Raw genomic sequence first — 20,289 nt, forward strand, 5'->3', positions numbered from 1 at the left:
GTAGTTGAAGGGTCGAGAACGTCACGCGGTGGGCGAAACGATAAACCGAAAAGCTCAACTATGATAAAATAGAATAGAACAGAAAACAAAAGTGTAAAAGAACACTACAGGTCCGAACTATCGTGATCTCGAGTCTCAATAATTCCGTGTGATATTTATGGTGCCTGATTTCAGGATAGCGGAAGATCGAAGTCAATTCAGAAACGAAAGCGGCGCGGCCGAGCGGCCCAGGAGAGTGTGGCCGCCTCGCGTCGCACCACGGAACAGAAAACAACGACGACGACAGCAACAACCGACGCACCAGCCGACGACGCGACAGCCGTCACAGCAGCAGAAAGCTAGCCCGAGAGACAGGCCAAAGTCGCGAAGAAGAAGGCGAAGGCTTAAAACACCGTGCGGACCTATCCAGCTGCAGGACAGGTTTCTGAAATAGAATACTGCATGCCTGGATGTCGAGCGCTGTGTTATAGGGATTCAGGAATACAGATAAGCGGAAGCCATATAATAGCCGACATGACAAGCGATTAACAGAAGGCTAAAGAAGTGTGTTTTATAGAACTGCACTGGCCGTTAAAACATTTTTTACGTCGTTGAAGAGTCTCTGGGAAAGCTCCCAGACAACTCCAGCTGTTGTGCAGAAATCCAGCGGGATTCAAATAGATAAATATATTAATCGAAGGAAAGGCAAGAAAACCATAAATAGACGCTGGTGCGGACGGAAACGGGGCCATTGGACGGAGGCAGGACAGAATCAAGGAACAAAGCTAATACAGGTTTATGTAGGAAACGAGACAAAAAAAAGTAGACATATATATATATATATATACACTGTGTTATGGTTTAGGCTCGAGGATGCTGACGAAGCGACCTTATGTATGAGCTCTTGAAAACATCTACTTTTCGAAATACGGATAAGTGACCAAGCTTTGTTAAGAGGACAACGGCAAACGACAAAAAGGAAGATATACCATACCTGTTGCAGCAGCATTCTTGTACAAAGAAAACAAATATCGATAAACATCCCAGCGTAAACAATAGGTCGCTTTTTCTACTAGAAAGAATTAGACACGCATCAGAAATCAGAAAAAGAATAGATAGGTACAAACAGACAAGCGGACAAAGAGAAATACATACGTGGAACTACAGGGAGAGAACACCCGTGCTTCGAAAAGGTTGTGGTTAGACAGCGCCCCCGTTGAACTCCTGTTGCTTCAGTGTTTCAAGCGACGACGAACGCAACGACCGGAGTGAAACACTACATAGAGATCCAATATCAACTATGAATAAAAAAAAAAAACGCTGAGAAAGAGAAATCAGTAATAGAAACACCACTGTGAAGTGTATTCAGTAATATACTATCTGAGTAGCGTGCCACCTGGGGACGTCAACTACCGAGGGTGTGCGCACGACTATTGAACGACGTTCGTTCCGATCAAGACGATAGCACCGGAGGAACGTAAGCAGGGAGTATGCAATCTGGTTACAGTAAACCCCAGTGATAATAATAATACTAATTATTATTATCGTCTTTCTTCTAACAGGGGAGCGATCGTCACGGCTGCAGCTATTGCTAAGCGATAAGAGAGCTTCGAAACTAGTCATCCATAAAGGTTTTAGTTGGCTTAAGATCAGAAAACGGCGATCTATGGCCTCCCATCAAAAATAGATCAACACGAAGAACACTAATAATAACAATAAGGCCAAAAGCAACAACGCATCATACCCTGCATGGAACTACCATATTGTTAACACTCTTAACCGTAACAGAGACGACGCCAACGTCAGTTATAGGCGCGATAAAGGTAGGTGGTAATACGTCGCGCGACTATCATAAACCCGTAAGCTGAAAGATCGATTTCGTATCGAAAACAATTCGAGTAACTCCTATATATATCCTATACGCCGGCGTAGTAGAAAGGCAGTGATCGGATAATCTATCAGTAGAGGAAAATTACATAACGGAGTGAAGGCTTGAGGGGTCGAGAAAGTTTCGTAGCGAGCGAGACGATAAACCGAAGAGTTCAACTATGATACAGTAGAATAGAACAGAAAACAAAGTGTAAAAGGAAGAACCAAAAAGCATAAAAACGCAAAAGAAGGAAAAGGATCGAACGGGGAAGATAGGTCGCAGGACATCTTTCTACGAGAAGTCGACAAACATTTCGTTCCCGGTCACCGTTCGTAAAGGGGGAAAATATCGAGGAAAATAGCAACTTACAAAAACAGATCCGAACGCCGCGTCATCCTCGCCCCTGTGTCGCACAGAGTCAATCGTCCCAGACATTATATAGACCGCTAGTTGCTGCGCTGCTAAAAACAAAACAGCTGATAAATCGCAAAGCGGCAAATCGTCAACGACAAAAAAGCTATTCAGCCATTCCGGACGGCGACTGCCGGTGATACAAGCCAGGTTCAGCTTTTCCAGTCAGACTCTCGATCGCGCCGTGACCCGATCTTCGGCCGAGTGGCCATTGTGGATCTCCGACAGCTGGAGCCCCCCTCCCCTGCAGCCGCCATTTGTTCTCTTTCTGCGCCAACAGCTGCACCAACTTAACTACGAATCAGACTAGTGTTTACGTTACGCTAGCAAGGCGGAAGTGTCGACGAGTAGACGGCCACGACCGACAGCAATCGATTAAAACAAGGCCACGGTAAAACAACGGAAGTTGGGTAATTGCCGACACCGGCATCGTCTACCACATCTACGCTGTTTGAAAAAGCGTCGTGAAGCCTTTAGCGTGAACCAACAAGGCCGCCGCAGTCCATATTGTGAATCAGCAATATTTCTAAACATTCACCGTCTATCACGGGGATAGCAAGCACTATCCTTGTAGAGACTCAGAGGCACTGACAAATAGTGCGACGTAATGCGGATTAGTACAATTTTTCGATTCGTGATTGCGTCCACCAACGTCGATAAAACGAACCACTGGAGGTAAATCTCGCTTCAGGGTGTTGTTTTTTCCCCGCTGTTGTTGTTAGAAGAAAGTCAGGCGAGCCGAGTTAGTTGTGTAAACGCGATAACGTTGGTTGTGGCGAAATGTCATTGCCGCCAGGAGGAGCCACATCCGGTTCGGGGCAGGGGGGCGTCCTTCTCGCTCAGTCCCCAGCCGTCACTCACACGGTGCGCACTATCGTGCCTGTGACTGGAGGCGGCATGGGCGGAGGTGGAGGTGCAGTAGCGCACGGCGTGACGCCCCCGCTGGGCATCGCACATCGAAACTTTTCAAGATCGTTGACTGCTTTACCACCAGAGCCATTCATGATCATGCGATCCAAAGCGCTTAATAAACGGGTGGTGATTAACGTCGGAGGCGTCAAACATGAGGTAAGTAAAATATCAGAAATGGCAAGTAACATTTCTCCGTACCAGCAACTATGCGAATATTATCCAAACTGCGTGTTTCTGTTAGGCACGAGCTGTGCGGGCTAACTAAGGGAGAGAAGGCTCATAACGTGTTTCTTGACAAGATTGGCTTCACGGTCATCGATGAGGCGACAAAGTTTCTGAGTCGATGATAAACATGTTCTAACGTAGTTATTCGGTGTAAGTCAATAAATGAACAATGGATCTCCGAAGCATAGTAACAGTGAATATGCCACCTAATAGAAGGCCCCATAAGCAACAGTCGTGTGACAACCGCAAATTCGCGAGATATTCCAATATCAGCGTCTTCGATGATGTGTACACCAATATTTCTTAACCTCAATGAAGCCTAAAGCTCTCTGCACCAAGTTTTCTATCTCGTACCTGGTAAATTGTATCTCTAAATGTATCGAGATATTGATTGAGCCTTTTTAGGAAAAACTTTTAGAGTGTAACAATCCTTTTGTTCGTTCGAGTAGGCGTATCCTTGACAGACAAATATAACTTGTGCTTACATTTGCGCAGCGGCTGAAAGGGTTGACAAACGGCCTAACAATCTTCTACGCTGACAATTGCACATGTAAATATGAACAATCCCTACCGCTATCTAACTAGACCTATCGGAATATATGGCCGGTCACAACGCCCATATCCATTCTATTCTGACAACTGACTTGAATTTCGTCACTTTTGCCAGCTCTTCGTGCAATTATATCTATAACTGAATAGCTTTAGGATAAAATGGGTCTATCCATCATCCTATTTTTGTTTCTGCATGTGGCCACGTTTTCCAGTGTGTTAGTATCAGGCGGGATGGTACGTAAGCGTTCGGGTTTTTACCTATTGTAGCCTGGGCGGATCATGTCGACAGGTGTCTAGTAGTTCCTTTCGAATCCGTCAATGGAACGCGTGCGCAAAGCCGAAATCAAGCGTTTTTCTATTGCATTTGTTGAAAAGTGCTAATTACATAAGTGGACTTCGGCACTGTCACACAAGTATTTTAGTCTGTGTACTGGCTGCCTTACAATGGCAGTAAGCTCAGACTAGAAATTCAGTTAGTTGTTATATTGGGGAAGGAAACGCGAGTTGTAACTTCCGTCAAATAAATCGAACTTATCCATGTTGTTCGAAAAGTTACGCTAGCCATTTTTTATCAAACGCAGACAATGATGGAGGAGCATCTGTAATCTAGAAGCAGAAGTTAAATACGTGCGCGGTTTGTTCTGTCGCTTCGATACTTCTCTTTAACTGCAAACGCTTCACGATTAAAAATCAAAACTAAAAGTTTCCCCTATACAATTTTGGTGCAATTCTTCGGCACACTTTAATCGGGCTTCTAGGTTTTATGGCGTACATTGGAGCGCTTACCCCACACGCGACTCGGTCGACTGCGCGAGTGCAATACGCATGAAGCCATTATGGAGCTCTGTGATGATTACTCGCTCACCGACAACGAATATTTCTTTGACCGACATCCACGTTCATTCGGAGCCGTGCTCAACTTCTTCCGGTAAGTGTACCCCATCGGTATATACCTATCTCATTATATATATTTATCTCTTTATATGGGGATTGGTGTACGTTTGAATATACGTGAGATTGTAAATCGGTCTCGGGCTGTATGCTAATGTGCTATAAAACTTATCAGTGTGAAGGGATGTATACAGGTCCTCTATTTAAACTTGTGTACACATTAAACAGTGTCTTTTTCGAAAATAGTTACTGGATATCTGTGAGAAATGGGCCATGTGTTACATCTTCATTCATGTGTTATAATGTTACCCACTTGAGAATTACAATCGCTGGATCCTTGAATACAAGAACCCATGTTCTGCGCATGTCTTAGAATGACTCTTTTTTTTTTTGAATTCCTACTTTCGACGGTATCTTTCAATTTTGTCGATGCGAGGGCAGGGCGGTGTATCGCCGTTTATGAAATGCACTACTCATTCCAAAACGACCATTGGTCATCGGAGCTCAAATCCGATACTTGATACATCTAATCTCAGTCTGATACGGCAACCTAAAAATGTCTACACTGTAAATTGATTATCAAAGCCACAAATCTTAGGCGTAGAAAGGTCGCGTACATATAGTGTGGGATATAGACTAGTTCCTTGCTGGGGTAGTGATCCGATGCATTATTAGTTGGTTAGTCGGTATTATTATTTACAGAACGGGCAAACTCCATCTGGTCGAGGAAATGTGCGTGATCGCGTTTGCGGACGACCTCGAGTACTGGGGCATCGATGAGCTGTACTTAGAAAGCTGTTGTCAGCATAAGTACCACCAAAGGAAGGCAAGTACATTTTATACAAAATAGGGCAAAAGTTCATCATCAAAAACATCATAAATCATTTAGCCCGTAAATTTAAAAATGATGCTGTTTTAATACAGTACGATGTCTTGTAACACTTTTCTGTATTCGAAGTACCTCTTGGTGAGGTTGTTGACTCTCGAACCTCTAGCTGACGAACTTTAGGGAGCCATAGAGAATCACGAAATACGGATGTGAATTATATTGAAATTACAGCAGCGGAGAGAGAGCTTGGCATGCAAACCTGATGGGGGTTCTATTAGAGATACCGTGAGCTGTTGGTATAATAACATTTCGAAACGGAAATTTTAAGTGAGCTTAGTGAGGGGGCATCTTGCAGAAGTGGAGAACGAGTAGTAGGACAAGCCGACCTATTTTCAAAATGGGCGTGTTTAATACTTGGTTTAGTGTACGTAAAAACACCATACCTATTGGCCTCGATCAAAATAATAATAATAAGGTAGACAAATGGGTGCCACATGATTTTGGCGAGAATCAACAGAGACTTATAGAAGGTTGGTTTTTTCACGTTACAAAAATGACCCGTTTTTACATCTGATTGTGACTTGTGGTGAGCAGTGTAGCCTCTACGATAATCGCTGATGATTACATTAGCAAGTTTATGCGTTTCAACCGGCGTAACGTAGGCTTAAAATACACTGATATGTATAAGATCTATTTGGTGTCACATACCACAGATTCATGAGCCCTGATTTGTCTATTACGGCTGAACAAGGTGACAAATGATCTCCACGTTAAACAGCTAAAATTAGTGAACAGAGGTAAACCACTCTAATTACGTGGGTTATATACTGGCAAAAATACAAAAATTACAGTTGAGAAGTCACTGTCATCCGTCATACGCGGCAGATTGTCATATTCTCCAAAATTTCGACAACCTTAAAATCATAAAAAATTATTCACATCTTAACATGATGTCGAAATTAGCCTTCAAGACTTCAAAGAGCTCAGAATCGCAGATTCTTTTCTACAGCAGCGGTTTGTCATTCAAATGGCAGAAGGTTATAAATAATAATAACAGTGCATATTTCTATTGAAATCAAATGACCTGAGCCTGTGATGGTCACGGGTCAAGCCGCGAGGTCAGCCAGCTTCGTTGCATTGCAGTCGATCATTCGCAAGGAGATTTAAGGGTAAATCCCCCCCCCCCCCGCCCGCCCGCCCGGTGTCTAATCATCTCAGACAATATGCAACGGCAAGTTATACGCGCAAAGGCTTGATACTTTCATTTCCAAGTAATCCATGTGATAGTAGTGCAGTAATAACACGGTTGCTTACCAAACTCAGGGGCACCAGGCGAAACAATCTGGATCCAAGACCAGGTATTATTCGTTTTATGCCAGAAGCCAATTCTCGGAAGCAATTCCTGACAGCGGAGCAGGACAGAAGATTTGAAACATTTACATTGCATTAAAAAAAAAAATTATTAGTACACATTCGCTCCTACAATCGGTTATCAAGGGCTCTTTAACATTTAACTCGTATTTCATTTTCGAAAAGCTGCCGAGGCGAACAAGGCGACCAATTGTACCGGCCTTAGCGCACCATCAACAATCTGAATTACTTCCAATTAAACGTCGGAGAACCCATCCTTCGCCTAAACGTCTGTCGTTTAGTTCTCCACTGAGGCCTTACTGGTTCAGGTTCAAAGAAAAGGACGCGAGAAACCTGTAAGTACTCTTGGTCGATGGCCCCCCTTCGCCGATTTTCCTTCGACTCACCGAGAGAAACAGTTTCCAATTTGCAGATGTGCTACGCCAAGCAGCAGCAGCAGCAGCAGCAGCAGCAGCAGCACCACCACCAACCGCGCGACCCCTTTAACAGTTGTCTGCATTTCCGTTTCCACCATACGGGGCAGGCTAAGTCGTTGCATCTAGATAGAGGCTGACATAAAGAAAATATGCTCGCCATAAATTAACGGGAAGTGACCCGACTTGCAGACCGTTTATTGAGATCGTTAAAGGTTATTTATTGCAAGCAGGGATTGTCTTGGAACAAACGAGTATCACTTTTTTTCGTGGTCAAAAAGGGTTTATCGTTTTTCAAGTCATACACACGTTTGTTTTTTAATTTAAACACAAGCAGATGTTTCAACGAAAATATTTTTGTACGTGGTAAACGTGTAACGTAGCATGGTCTCGGCTTTAAACCAGTACTCATATTTTATGATAATAAGTAGTGAATTTAACAGTAACCGATGTTGGAAAGTGTGAACTCGTTAATGTAACGGTCAATTACGGTACATATAAAAAGTTCCAACGGAATTTAATAATAGAACAGACCGGAAGTCTAATAATGCAAAAACGCGAAAATGTTAGAACTTAACAACAAATAAAATGCCATAGCGCTCGAACGATTAGAGTCGATGTAGACAGTCCGGTTTTCCTTAAAATAAGCGGTCAGTGTCTGTAAACTGTAGGCGTACGCAAAAATGGGAAATAATTTTGATGAAATTTTAAGCCCTTTCAATGTAAACCTTGCTGAGAATTTCCCGACACCTCCTCAAATCATATAATAACTCTCAATTGAAACTAAGATCATCGAGTCCTATCAAGAGAACATTTTTAGTCTTGGAGACAAATTAGTTTCGCACGAACGTGTTGGATAACGGCTGATTTTCGCTCGAATCCCGAAAATGATCATAACAAATCTGTTGCTTTATTCTAGTAAGAACTGGCTTTCGTCTGAGAGCTGGAACAGCAGATGCCCGTTACGGAAGACAGCCCGCCGAAGCAATTTGAATGCAGCTGTCCGCATACTTTAATAGACGCTAAACAAAATGTAACACAGACCATTTGAAAAATAGCCTTTTTTGTCATGAACCTGTGCCTTGAAATCAAACTATTTCATCGACATTATTTTCATACGAATTTTTACACCGAGGCACGTAGCAAAAAAAAAAGCGACAGCTACCTGTTTTTTTCCAAATGTTTGTTACTATTAATGAGGTCTATTAAAAAAAACCATTTTGTGGGGAGATCTGATTAGGTTGATAATCAGTAAGCTTAGCCATCGATTGAGCTAAATGTCGTGAAGCATACGATTCACTGTGTTCGTGCGTGACGCGACCACCAATTGTTCACATATAATAGGACCTCTCATGAATGGAACATTGTTTGCAGTGCGCACTCAATGGATGTCGCCATTACCTTTCTGATATGGCATCTTCAAAGGCAACAGGTAGCCTCAACATTACTTCTAGCGTCAGCCCCGCTTAAGGCCACAACATCGGGATTTTTATAGACAGGAAATAATAATGATGATGAATGTGTACATTTAGGAACAAATGTGGAATACTGGCAAAGGCGTTGAAATGGTTACTACGCTCGTTACGCCGGCCGCGTCGAGACGCGTGCTGTGAGTAAATGATAAACCCAATCTAATTTATGTATAGGTATGTTATAGATCTGGCTCAGATCTAAACAAATGCCAATGAGACATATCGTACGCGTGCTACACAACTGTGTGGAGAGGCAAGTGTTTGTAAAGCTAAAAAAACTACTGATTCTGACGAAATCGGCAACATTTCATTACAGCAAAGAAATTACACTAGTACAATATTATTTTATTTGAACATTCGGTGGAAACCTCGTCAGTATCCGCGCTCAGCGTCAACTCAAAACGCCTTCAGTTTTATAGCAAGTTGTACGCAGTTAACCAGCCAATCTTACCTCTAGTACTGCCTTGGTTATGCACTACTTCAAATGAGTGGGCATTCGTTTCACACAAAATGGATTGCACCCACGCCCGCCTTCAGACCTGCACTACCTCACCTTAAATGTTCCTCTTTTCCTTAAGAGCTTAAGAAATAGAAGCCCAATCGTAGAACAAGCTTCACGTTTATGATGCTAACGGGAAATTGACCCGTCCTCTTCTGCTGTTTTTAGGAGCATGTGCACGAGGAAATGCGCAAAGAGGCGGAAAGTCTCCGGCAGAGGGACGAGGAATATTTCGGCGAGGGTCGCAGGGCGCAGTTCCAAAAGTTTCTGTGGGACCTTCTTGAAAAGCCGCAGTCATCAATGGCGGCAAGGGTACGTATTATTGAAACGGTAAAACGTAGAATTAGTCCGTCACCGAAAATGTGGTCGCCAAATATCCATGTATATAGGATACAGTCTGCCAGTGTTATAGGTTTTGGTTGGAGTACTCGGCCACTAACAAGTCTTAAGCGTTTTCACCCCCTCGATAACTAATCAGTCAACCATTGTAGCTAGTTAAGAGATCAGCCTAGGTAACAACAGATTACGAACTACGCCAATCTAGTAACTTATCTTACAGCACTGTTTCCATTACAATGCCCTTTTTAGAACTGCAAGTTTTAATTAAGCATGCTACGCACAAGGCTTCGCTTTATCGTGCTTATAGCTTTCAACAAGGGGTAGCAGCAGTATATACCCGTATTCTACAGTAACCCCACTTCTCTTTTATCAGTATAACTGAAGATAGATACAAGTGCATTTCACTATATATAATTATTTTATACGTAACTATCATGATAACGAAAGCGTATTTCAAATGTCCTAACAAAAAAATGGCCATGGAGCGTTTAACATTTTCGCGTCCGTCTACATTGATTAGCGTGCATGGTTCGCTTATCAATGACATCAACTCGAGCCAGTGTTTTTTTTTTTTTGTTTAATTAGCTAAACATCTCAGGTAGATAATACTAATAACAACACTTAGTCATAGACGCTTACTATGCCAGTATCGTAGTTACTTTTGTCATGTTATGTAATCTATAACATTGTTTTATGAATCACACGTGTAACATTTGCCAGTGGCCGACTATGACACGACTCATGTGAAGTAAGTGATCGATCTTTGCTAGTAACGAAGAAGCAGGCGCATCCCAACATACGAACGTTCGATGAAGGGACTTCTATACGGAACAGCTTATGTGGGCAAAACCGCACGCATCACAAATGTCCCTTGACAATCTCATGGGCTAATGCATTGTTTTAGCAACGCGTACTTACTAAATTGACAAAAGAATGCCCAGATCAATGTTATTTGGGTTGTTGTTCTTTGCCGCCAGGTAAATGTAGCTTTCGTTTCGGGTCTGATATTCGTGCTCATTGATGTTTGACGGATGGTGTATAAACATGTATTGCAAGAGGTTGCCTACAAAACTATCGGTAATCGTGTTCGTTGCTTGCTTTAATAGACAGTTTCCTCTAAACTACTTTTCCTTTTGCTTTCGCATAAACACACACATATCGAGTACACGTGCCGGGTACGACGACCACATTATGGCGATGGCAACAGTGGCGCCATAGTAAACCCGATGGTGATAAAGACCATTTCTTATGTCGACCCACAAGCTGAGACCAATGGAATAAAATATAATTGTCTTTGAGCACATTACAGGTAGGTTTACACTGACATAATAAAGTAAAGATACTGCATTCATTTACCTTTTCGAACACCCGATATGGGTGCGTATCCGTGCGTTGGAATGTTTTCCGTCAATGAAGAAGACAGGGAGATACAAATTGCACTGTAGTCTCCGTAAATAGAATAGTGTTGTTGAAACCTGTTTTTTTTTTTTTTTTTATATGTAAACACACATGTGTAAATGGTTGCGAAAGCCAGTACAGGATCGCTGACGAATCTGATAAAAATCTAGTAAAAAATACCACCGGAGATGATTATCGCAAAAATAATTCCTCAAACGCTGATCGAATAGGAAACTGCATTAGACAAACTGGTACGCTGTGTTTATACGTTTCGGTTACGGTAGAACGTTTAAGCCCACGCGAACGAAATAAGACCGCTAAGCAAGGCTTTTCTACCCTCAAGTGCTTGACAAAATGTGAACAAATGACTTCAGAAGAGGTTAAGGGGCTTGAAGCATAAGCAATCTCTGTGCACGAAGCGATTGCCTTCACTGAGCCTCTCCCTTCTCAAGTATCAATGGCAAAGTGCATTTATTAAAACCTCTGATAGATCACTATTTTCTTGCAGTTTACCTTGACTTGTCGTTATACGAGCGTCAAACTTTGACTCTACTACGGGAGTATCCTACTAGTACAACTAACGTTATTCACAGAGTCATACTGTTGTTATGTGATGCAAAGTTACTTCGACAAGTACTAGTAATCACACGAATGAAGTACATAATGAATGATAGAAACCAGGAGGTTATCCATTGAAGCAAGATGCTTTGGACTTTCAGCTATTACTGGTATATCATTTAATTTAAATTTTTCCAGTCGTTATTACTTGTAACATATGGTCCCTGGTATTAACTCATCTACTTGTAGAAGTGGCTATGTAAAAGTTCTCATCTCGTTCGAGCACGCCAATTGTATCTAATTGCATTTTGACAAAATGGCGTATATCCGCTTAATCTGTTCACTAGTGGTCTGCTTTTTACCCTTTTGAGCTGGTTGACTCAGCAGTCCTCCAAAGATTTCTCTGAAGATTGCGATCAAAACTCTCAAAAGCAGAGCACGTGTTCTACCAAAACAAGTTTGCACCTGAACCAGCATTACCACTTCTCCGAACTGACCTTCCGAGATCAGGATCCGAAGCACCTGAGAACTTCAGATATGCGTCAGCCGATATACTAGTAAGACGCGATGAGTGTTTACAGCGCGTAGCGTACAATGTGGGCGTTCCAATCGACACTTGGACAGCGGGCGAAACCGCAATTCTGCCCGCAATAATGGTTGCCTATGCATAGCTACCAGCTTCAATCGTAACAGCCGCTCAAGGATTTTCCCCTCCTTTGTTACAGTTCTCTTCTTTTCAAAACCGTGTCGCCTATCCTTATGCCTATCCTAAGCATACTCTCGTCCAATTTTAATACATCTAATGCGATAAAAATCCTCGATGTCTTTAACCAAAGCCTAAGACTCGTAGCACGCCCACTTATTCGTCGTGCCGATCGCATTTCCCGCTCCCAAGCTGCTGATCCGCACATTTTCTGCGCTCCATGCATCTCTCACGCGGTGCAACATGGATATGTTTATTTTTAAGTGTGCTTTTGTCGTATCATAGAAATGAAGGGTGTTACGACTTACTGCTGCTACTGTTGTTGAAGCGGTTGTCTCGACGATAAACGTAACGTGTCATCGTTGCGTAACTTTTGAACAAAACTGTGTGTCGTCAACGCTTGAACGCTCATTATAACTGGGGCCGGCGCTGCGCCCATGATGAAGTGACCTTCGATATACGTACGCAGTCGAGAAGCGAAAAAGTGGGCGAAGGAGAAGACCTGGTGCCGTCCGTGCCAGGCCTTTGTCCTAGCTCATTCCTGTTACCTTCATCTGGTGTCTGCTTGGGTTTCCCGACTGCCACCGCTACATAAAGACTGCTTAGTTCCCAACTTATGTAAAGGCAAAACAAAATCGGTGGAAGGACGAAGATCTGATGACAATACGGGTGAATAATGGAGCACCAGTCGAAGCAACACTACTAAATGCACGTAGATGTATAGAATGTGAAATTGGGTCGATTCAATTTTACCTATCTTTCTGTCTACGGTTTGGATAGCTGCGTCTAGTGAAAAAAAAGGTTTGGCCACAAGCTCAATGATCCTCGAAATGGTTGAAAATGGGATCCCATGCCTTTTGTAATAGCACATAGGAGTGTACAGCTGTATTTTCCCCGAAAATATTTGTTGGGTCATGTAAGTTTTGTTCTAAGGTAACTGACGTAATACATGGGCGGGTACGCGACGGACGAGCGTGATTGACGCCTTTTAGTCTAGGCGCTCTAGCAGGCAACTATGGCATCTCGTAACTTTGTTGTTAAGTAAGAACGCAAATTTGTTTGCTAAACTGCGTTTAAAAATGTATAGCGGCGGTGTTACTGAATAGAAGAGATCAACAACAGCAATGAGAACAACGACACATTAAACGAAAGCCATTATTAAGGACAAAATCTGACTTGTAAAACAGTCTTATATATTCTAACAGCAGTTTAACATAATTCCTTTAGGTTCTAAAGGCAGCAGACAAATATTTTTAACGAGCGACTAACTCTCCGGCTCTACCCCCTGTATATTGAGTCGCCCTGGATTTGATCCGCGAGGTATTTTCGGGGGTTATCCAAGGGGTAGGTCAGAGTATAACCGGGCCTACTGCAGGCCACCGTCGAAACGTTTCAGGCCCAGTACTGTATGGTACGTTTCTTTCTCCATCGGTTGTGGTACATCAATGAGATTTGGACCTACGATTCATATGTCCATTATGGATGAAGACATGTGTTGTATTTTAGACAGAAATAAAACGGTGCTTTAAAAAAAAGATAAATAGGGTCCAAAAAATAGATAATATTATCTCTCCAACGGTCAACAACAACAACGGTAACGGTCAGTTGCTTTGGTCCGAAATCGAGTGCCTCAGTTAATAGAATTAAACCCAGATGGCCGTCTCTTTCACAAAACATCGGCGGACAAGCATCGCAGGAGAATTACTTGATGGTCCGTAATAATTTGTTATTCAGCAAAAACATCCCAAGACAATCTCGTTCAAACAGACCCGACTGAGATGGTTGAGCAGCTGTGATATGCTGAGCGCCACTCCCAAATGTCTGTGGTCCGACGTAACTGGCTTTTATTGAACAGGACCACGTTGTAGTAGTAAAATGTTTCCGTTGGACAATGCTTGACAGATCTTAGGAAAAAAGGTACCCCAAGAACTACTCGGGCTAATACCGCGACACAGCTCTCCCGTGCCAACAGTCTTATACTTACTCAAATATACACTGAAGGCATTCGCATTCAAGGCTAAACACGATATTCTATCATCTGTTCCAGCAAGATTCTGTCTCCAACTCGTTACCTTTCCAGTGATTTACCTTCCGTAATAGAAATCAGATAGTGTCACGTACGTTGAGGTTTTATTCTATGGGGGTACACTACAAAAGGTTAATTACAGAAACATATCGATCTCAGAAAGTGTCCACCTTCTGTTTTACTTTCTTTCGTCATATTTCGCTGAGTCAAATAGGGCAAAATCTATTTACGTGTGACGGGTAACTACTAAGAGTCTGATCAGGAGGCTGGTAGTTTCTTACTGGTTTTTATACGACGGTACAACGACCAGACGACATCTAGTTGATTCTAAATGGCAGTATGTGTATATGTGTATGCGTGCCCTGACAACCGTGTCAGGTATTTATTCCCTTTACTTATTCTTGCAGCGAAGGTTTCTTAGTTTACCTTATCCGCTTCCTGTCTCCAAGCGAAGAAAAGGCCTTGTTAAGTATCCTGAAGTCCGCAAAATTCGACACGTAAGCCTAAACCCAAAGCTTTCAACAACGATATCAAGACGACACCGACTGCCGGCCAGTAAACGGGAGTTCGTTTCCTTGTGTTCGTTTGGTAAGAATCCCCCGCCCACTGCTGTTTTGCCGGCCACCTCCCTTGGCTTCGTGGGGTGGCCGCCGAAGCTGAGGAAAGAACCAGGTTTGTTCTCGTATGCAAGTTGTGTGCCTCGATCACAGTCTGATGGCGAGCGGCCACTGTGCCCACAGAGAGTACCGCGACTTAAAGATGATGCATCGTTCCTCCAACAAGTTATCATTGCACTATTGTGATGCTGCTACTTCTGCAATGGCTGGTAGAAACGGCGGCGACAGAGAAACAACCATTTTTATTTTAGCCGCCAGTGCCATCAATCGGTGGCGAAAGAATTGGGTAAGCGGGCAATTTTTTTTTGTGTCAGCAATGGTAGCGAACGCCTAGAATATAAGGCGAAAGATAAAGATTGGGGTTGAAGTAGAAAGACTGCTTGGCGAGCCGGTCTGCAGTTTTTTGCGACGGGTGGCGTACCGTTGAACGGTGATAAGCAAACTTGGCCTTATAAGATGCGGGAATGCATATACGTTAAATATAAAGACAACAGATATAGCAGCATTGCTACTGAGGCAGTCGGTTCAGTAGAAATAACCGTAAGCATGGACATTATCTGGGGGCTCAAAAAGGCATTAATGAAGTTCACCCGATAAGTAAAGACCTTCAACTAGACGCATAGACACTGAACAAAGAATTTTTCTGATGTTTAATAAAAGGTTTTCGATTACTGATTTTGTCAGGATGAATCGATCCATGACACGTATATATATATATGGATTAAAACCTAGGTAAATTACCGTGGTGTATGCAAAGAACTGCAGGGTACGACTACCGATGCCCACGTCATGCTCACTTAGGTGCCCATACAGCAAAGCGCGTGTAGGCTGCGGTGTTCATTGCCATACTGCTGACATGGCCGCTCGCTAAATATATGGACGTTGCCTGGACAAGAATACCCCTGTGGATATGGCGTTAGGCAGTAATGCATCCTTGCTTCTTTCAACCTCTTTCAGGTTGTTTGGGGTACTCTCGTGTCGACGAACGATATTTCTTAGCCACGTAATGGTCACGGTATGGGTTGGGTTCGTGCTGAGGCCAGCGCTGTCTGTGGTCGGATCAATCCCATGTGGGGCTCCGCTGGATCGTCGCCAACTCAGGCCGATTTACTCGATGCTTGCCTAGTGCCGGCTGTCACCCCTTTGGCCTCCGCCTATCGGAATCCTCGAGAGGTTCTTAGTTTTTGTCATAGCTAAATTCTATTTGTACGAGTCTCAATCGTTCGAAAAACAAGCGTCAGCTTTACCTTGCGAACACAATTAACAGCTAGTACCAAAGCGCTTTCAGTAGCAAAACACGGAGGAAGGGACATACGTGGCAAATTCAAATCGGTACCGATTTAACATTAGGAAAGGTTCCTTTCTCAGTGCTAGGTCGAGTGGGTGACAACTGCATCGACATGTTCTCGTCACCAGGCCCTGGATATGGCTTGACAGACATAAGGCACAAACGATGTCTGACCCATTTTCAGAATAAAACGGACAAACAGAGAAAAACAGCTTTGTGTGTGGCCGTGTTACGCGGACGGTGTTGTTCCGTATTGCTTTGTTTGTCGGAAAATGCTTGGACGTTTGCGCCAGATCTGACCCTCGCTTGTAATGCGATCAGTTATATTAAGGATTACAAGTGACACCTTTTCTTCTAAAAAGCACAAAATCAGCGAATTTCAAATGCTTCTTTAAGATGATCCTGATTCACTATAGGAAATTTTCGGGGTTAATAAAGCCTAATTTATCAGATCATAGAGGTGCACAATTTTTCGAAATAGTTAGGGTAGGCAGTCGTGGAACAAGTTTCGAAACGACGAGAAAAATTGATTGAAAATTGATGAAAAAAGCTGATTTCTTAGGCAGTGCCTGCTACCAGTCTTTTCGAGAAACTATAGCCATTGGAGCTCAAGATATCGTTGAAAGATATCGTAAGAGAGTACCAAAAAACATTTGGAAGAGTATGCTTGAAAATGTTATTTTTATTAAATATGGGTTCTATTGTAAATTTATGTATTGGTTGCTGTTTATGACTAGGCGGCTTGAACGCTAAGAGAGCTTCCTATAATATTTTAATGTCCAGATGCCAATGGTGCGATCAGGGCAAGCATAAACACCAGAGGACATAAATAAACAACCATAATATGAGCGTAACTTGCTTGGCCTTCGATGACAATCCTAATGTTTTTGAAATGAAACCTAATTAAGGTAAGACTCATTCTGAAAAGATGACCTTCATTAGTGGATATGCTATACATCGTAGACGTCGTATGGTTCATTGTATGTAGCTTCAGTGTTGAAGACGCATGGTTCTTGTGATCCACGGATGTTTATAAAAAGTGCTTTGTGACTAACTATATGAGCTTGTGAAACAAAGCAATTAATGAAATAGAATGATTTATATAATTGTATTTTCACTCATTCGCGGCGTCAGCCGTCCGCTACGTTGAAACGACACAAGCCAATCGTCACATAGAAAGCATGTACTCTTATCAGGCGTCGGTGCAACCTGGCATATATTTTGTCTGACTAACTATTGTCCTAGCTTTCTGGTAGGCCTGCTAAGTAAAAATGGATACAGAAACGATATTCTAGGTGCGGCAAAGGTAGACATATAGTGAAGAAAAGGGCTGAAGTTTACCATTAGGGGAACGTTAAAGCTATGATTGCGGACAAGTAGAGCCAGAATTGAAGCAGCATCTACATCAACAGGAAGTTTACTTTATCCTGTATGTATGCAGCGACTCTTCTGGCAGCTGCGGTCTATTTTTTTAAAGGGCTTACCTTTAAGAGGGTGACAGGATCATGCGAAGCTTTACGAGGCTGGGTGAATATAATTGTTAGATGTAATTGTACTAATTTGTGCATCATTTCAGTAGTCCTTCATCGGAAGCAGGATGTGAAGTCGGATATTTACATTGTAGTAGACACATACATTGTCAATGATAGTGTTTTCTTTCTAATCAGCGAACGATCTTGTACCGTTATAGCAGAAAATATATCTACTACTCTGTCTGCATGGATAAAACACGCGACTAACAAATTTGCACGTTGGCCACACATGAATATAAGGTAATGATAACCGTCATTGAAGATTTTTCTATTGTTGCGTTCTTAAATACGTTCTTTACATAGGTTTGCCTTGCTATAATTTGTCGTGCCGTTGAAACCGTTCATTAATATGGCGTGGCATATTAACGTCAATGCAAATTACTTGTCATGCAGTTAATTGTTCTTCCGTTATAGTGGTGATGCTGTTTATTCTGCATGCGTCGTGTTTTATCGACCTCTCTAACCGCTTCTTGCAGCTCAGACTTTCTCTCTGACTCGTCCGGTACGAGCACGAAACTTCAATATCCAGGGTCGACAAACAAACAAACAGACAAACAAACAAACAAACAATAACAACAGCAAAGCGAACAGCGTCATCGTCTGCTAGCCTGGCGGCCTACCGAGGTCCGGCGACTGTCCGCGGCATAACCAACTTGCCCTTTGAGCTTTCTGGTCGGGATAGGGCAGCTGTCCGTCTTCGCTCTACACGATGTCTAATAATATTCATTTGAACGCACAACTCTTTATAACCCTAAATGTTTCCACATGGCCGGCGTATCACGTTGACGGAGAGAAATCCAGGGCTTGGCCTTACTCTGCAGCGACGGCGGCAACCGAATAGCTTGTTTCGAAGCTGCCGGTTTGTTGGCCCTGCCTCTATTCTACAGCGTTTACCAATAACTTTGAGGCGAGCACCAGTGGAAGATAGATAGAAACGGCCTAGAAGCGACATTTCCTACGTCTGCAGGACCAGCAGGGAGTGCTGTTACGAGCCATGTGCCTCACGTTACGAGCTGCTGGCATGTAGTAAAGATCTGCGTCGTGCATTGTCTGTCCGTTTCTAGCTAATTAGCTAAATATACCCGGCTACACCCGACTAGCTAAGAAGTTGACAAATGCGCAACAGTACGCACTCGAATAATACAAAGGGACGCCAACTCAACATTTGAAAAAGTATCAACCGTTCAACAGAACATTTACTGATATGTGTTGTATTGATGATGGGACTGGGCAAGCCGGCAATAACGGTCATCACGCAGACGCAGTTGACGTTCGTCGTTGATCGGTAATAATAATTGCAAGCGTCTTGGCTAGCCTTTAAAGCGAAAAAAATCCTTCAGTTTCTACATATCGACACGTCGATCAGTTGGTCGTTCTATGAAGAATTAGAAAACCGTATGGTACCTGTGGTTTTCTTCTTTTTTTGGGAAGAGGAGTCGCTTGACCCCAGCAATGAACCTTGACGAGACCTCTTCGCGATGATTGTGCCTCTCCGATCCACCACATCCTGCTACCCGATCGAGCATTTTTGTCTAACAAATAATTGGGCTTCTCTATAACGTAGTAAAAAAGAGTCAACAAAGTTTTGGGAAAGTTTACTCAGTTAATGACCAAATGGTTCATTTAGTAAGAGCGGGGAGAAGGGAAAAGGTGCAGCTTTTTACCCACCAAGCAGCATAACAGGCCATATGTAGCGGAAATATAGTAGAAGAAACTGTGGCAGAAGCAGCATTTTTCTCTTAGATAAGCAGCCAATGATGTCGGTTTTGCATTACTATAGCTCCGGATAGCATATCACTTCTTCTTTGCAAACTATCTTCATCGGATTAAATAATCCCTTCATGAAATTTGTCTCTCACAGACTAATGATTGGTTAGCGTCACCTTAGGCCTCATACAGTTGCTCAGACAATACGTCAACATGTAGATTCAACAACACGTACTTTTCAAGTTTTCACATTAGTGCGACATCTGCTTTTATTTTAACGTAGTGTGCCCTTATTTTTTTTTTTATAATAATCGAATTTCACATAATACCTTAGCTAAAGTCATACTTTTTGGTAAGGCTTTTACGATGAACTGCAACTTATCCGAGTCGCCTTGTATCAGTGTAGACATCTGCTCGCACCGGCATTTGTTGCGAATCCGAATACCGCTCGATGTAAGCCATGTAGCATTGTCGCGCATGGAAGATCCACATACAGTTTAACAGTGCAGATTCACATCGAAGCAAGCAACCGAGCAATGGTAAATTACGAAGCCGCGGTAGAATCTTCTACTGCGCCGTCGAAATTTACCACTGTTCGACTATAATATTGAATATCCTGGGATCTCATCAAGAAATGACAGCGCCATCACTGTGTTGATGAATATCTACATCGCGTTGTCTAACGATGCGAATGTGC

The 20,289-nt window shown here is 42.8% G+C and overlaps 1 protein-coding gene across 15 annotated transcripts in view; it reads left to right on the plus strand.

The window, feature by feature from the left end:
• The window catches only part of LOC111248825 (uncharacterized), a 141,069-nt gene that overhangs the window by 77,880 nt on the left and 42,900 nt on the right, over window positions 1-20,289 (plus strand). For 14 of the 15 annotated variants that reach the window (XM_086988648.1, XM_086988650.1, XM_086988643.1 and 11 more), the window contains 4 exons: window positions 175-3,328; window positions 4,708-4,877; window positions 5,543-5,666; window positions 9,593-9,736. In XM_086988648.1, the coding sequence (XP_086844774.1) occupies window positions 3,041-3,328; window positions 4,708-4,877; window positions 5,543-5,666; window positions 9,593-9,736 (726 nt within the window). In that variant the 5' untranslated portion in view covers window positions 175-3,040. Of the gene's footprint in view, window positions 1-174; window positions 3,329-4,707; window positions 4,878-5,542; window positions 5,667-8,737; window positions 9,063-9,592; window positions 9,737-20,289 lie in introns of those variants that run through there. The other variant, XM_086988656.1, reaches the window with a different exon arrangement.

The sequence above is a fragment of the Varroa destructor genome, unplaced genomic scaffold, assembly GCF_002443255.2.
Source record: "Varroa destructor unplaced genomic scaffold, Vdes_3.0 BEIS01000004.1, whole genome shotgun sequence".
In the NCBI taxonomy this organism is placed as follows: Eukaryota; Metazoa; Arthropoda; class Arachnida; order Mesostigmata; family Varroidae; genus Varroa; species Varroa destructor.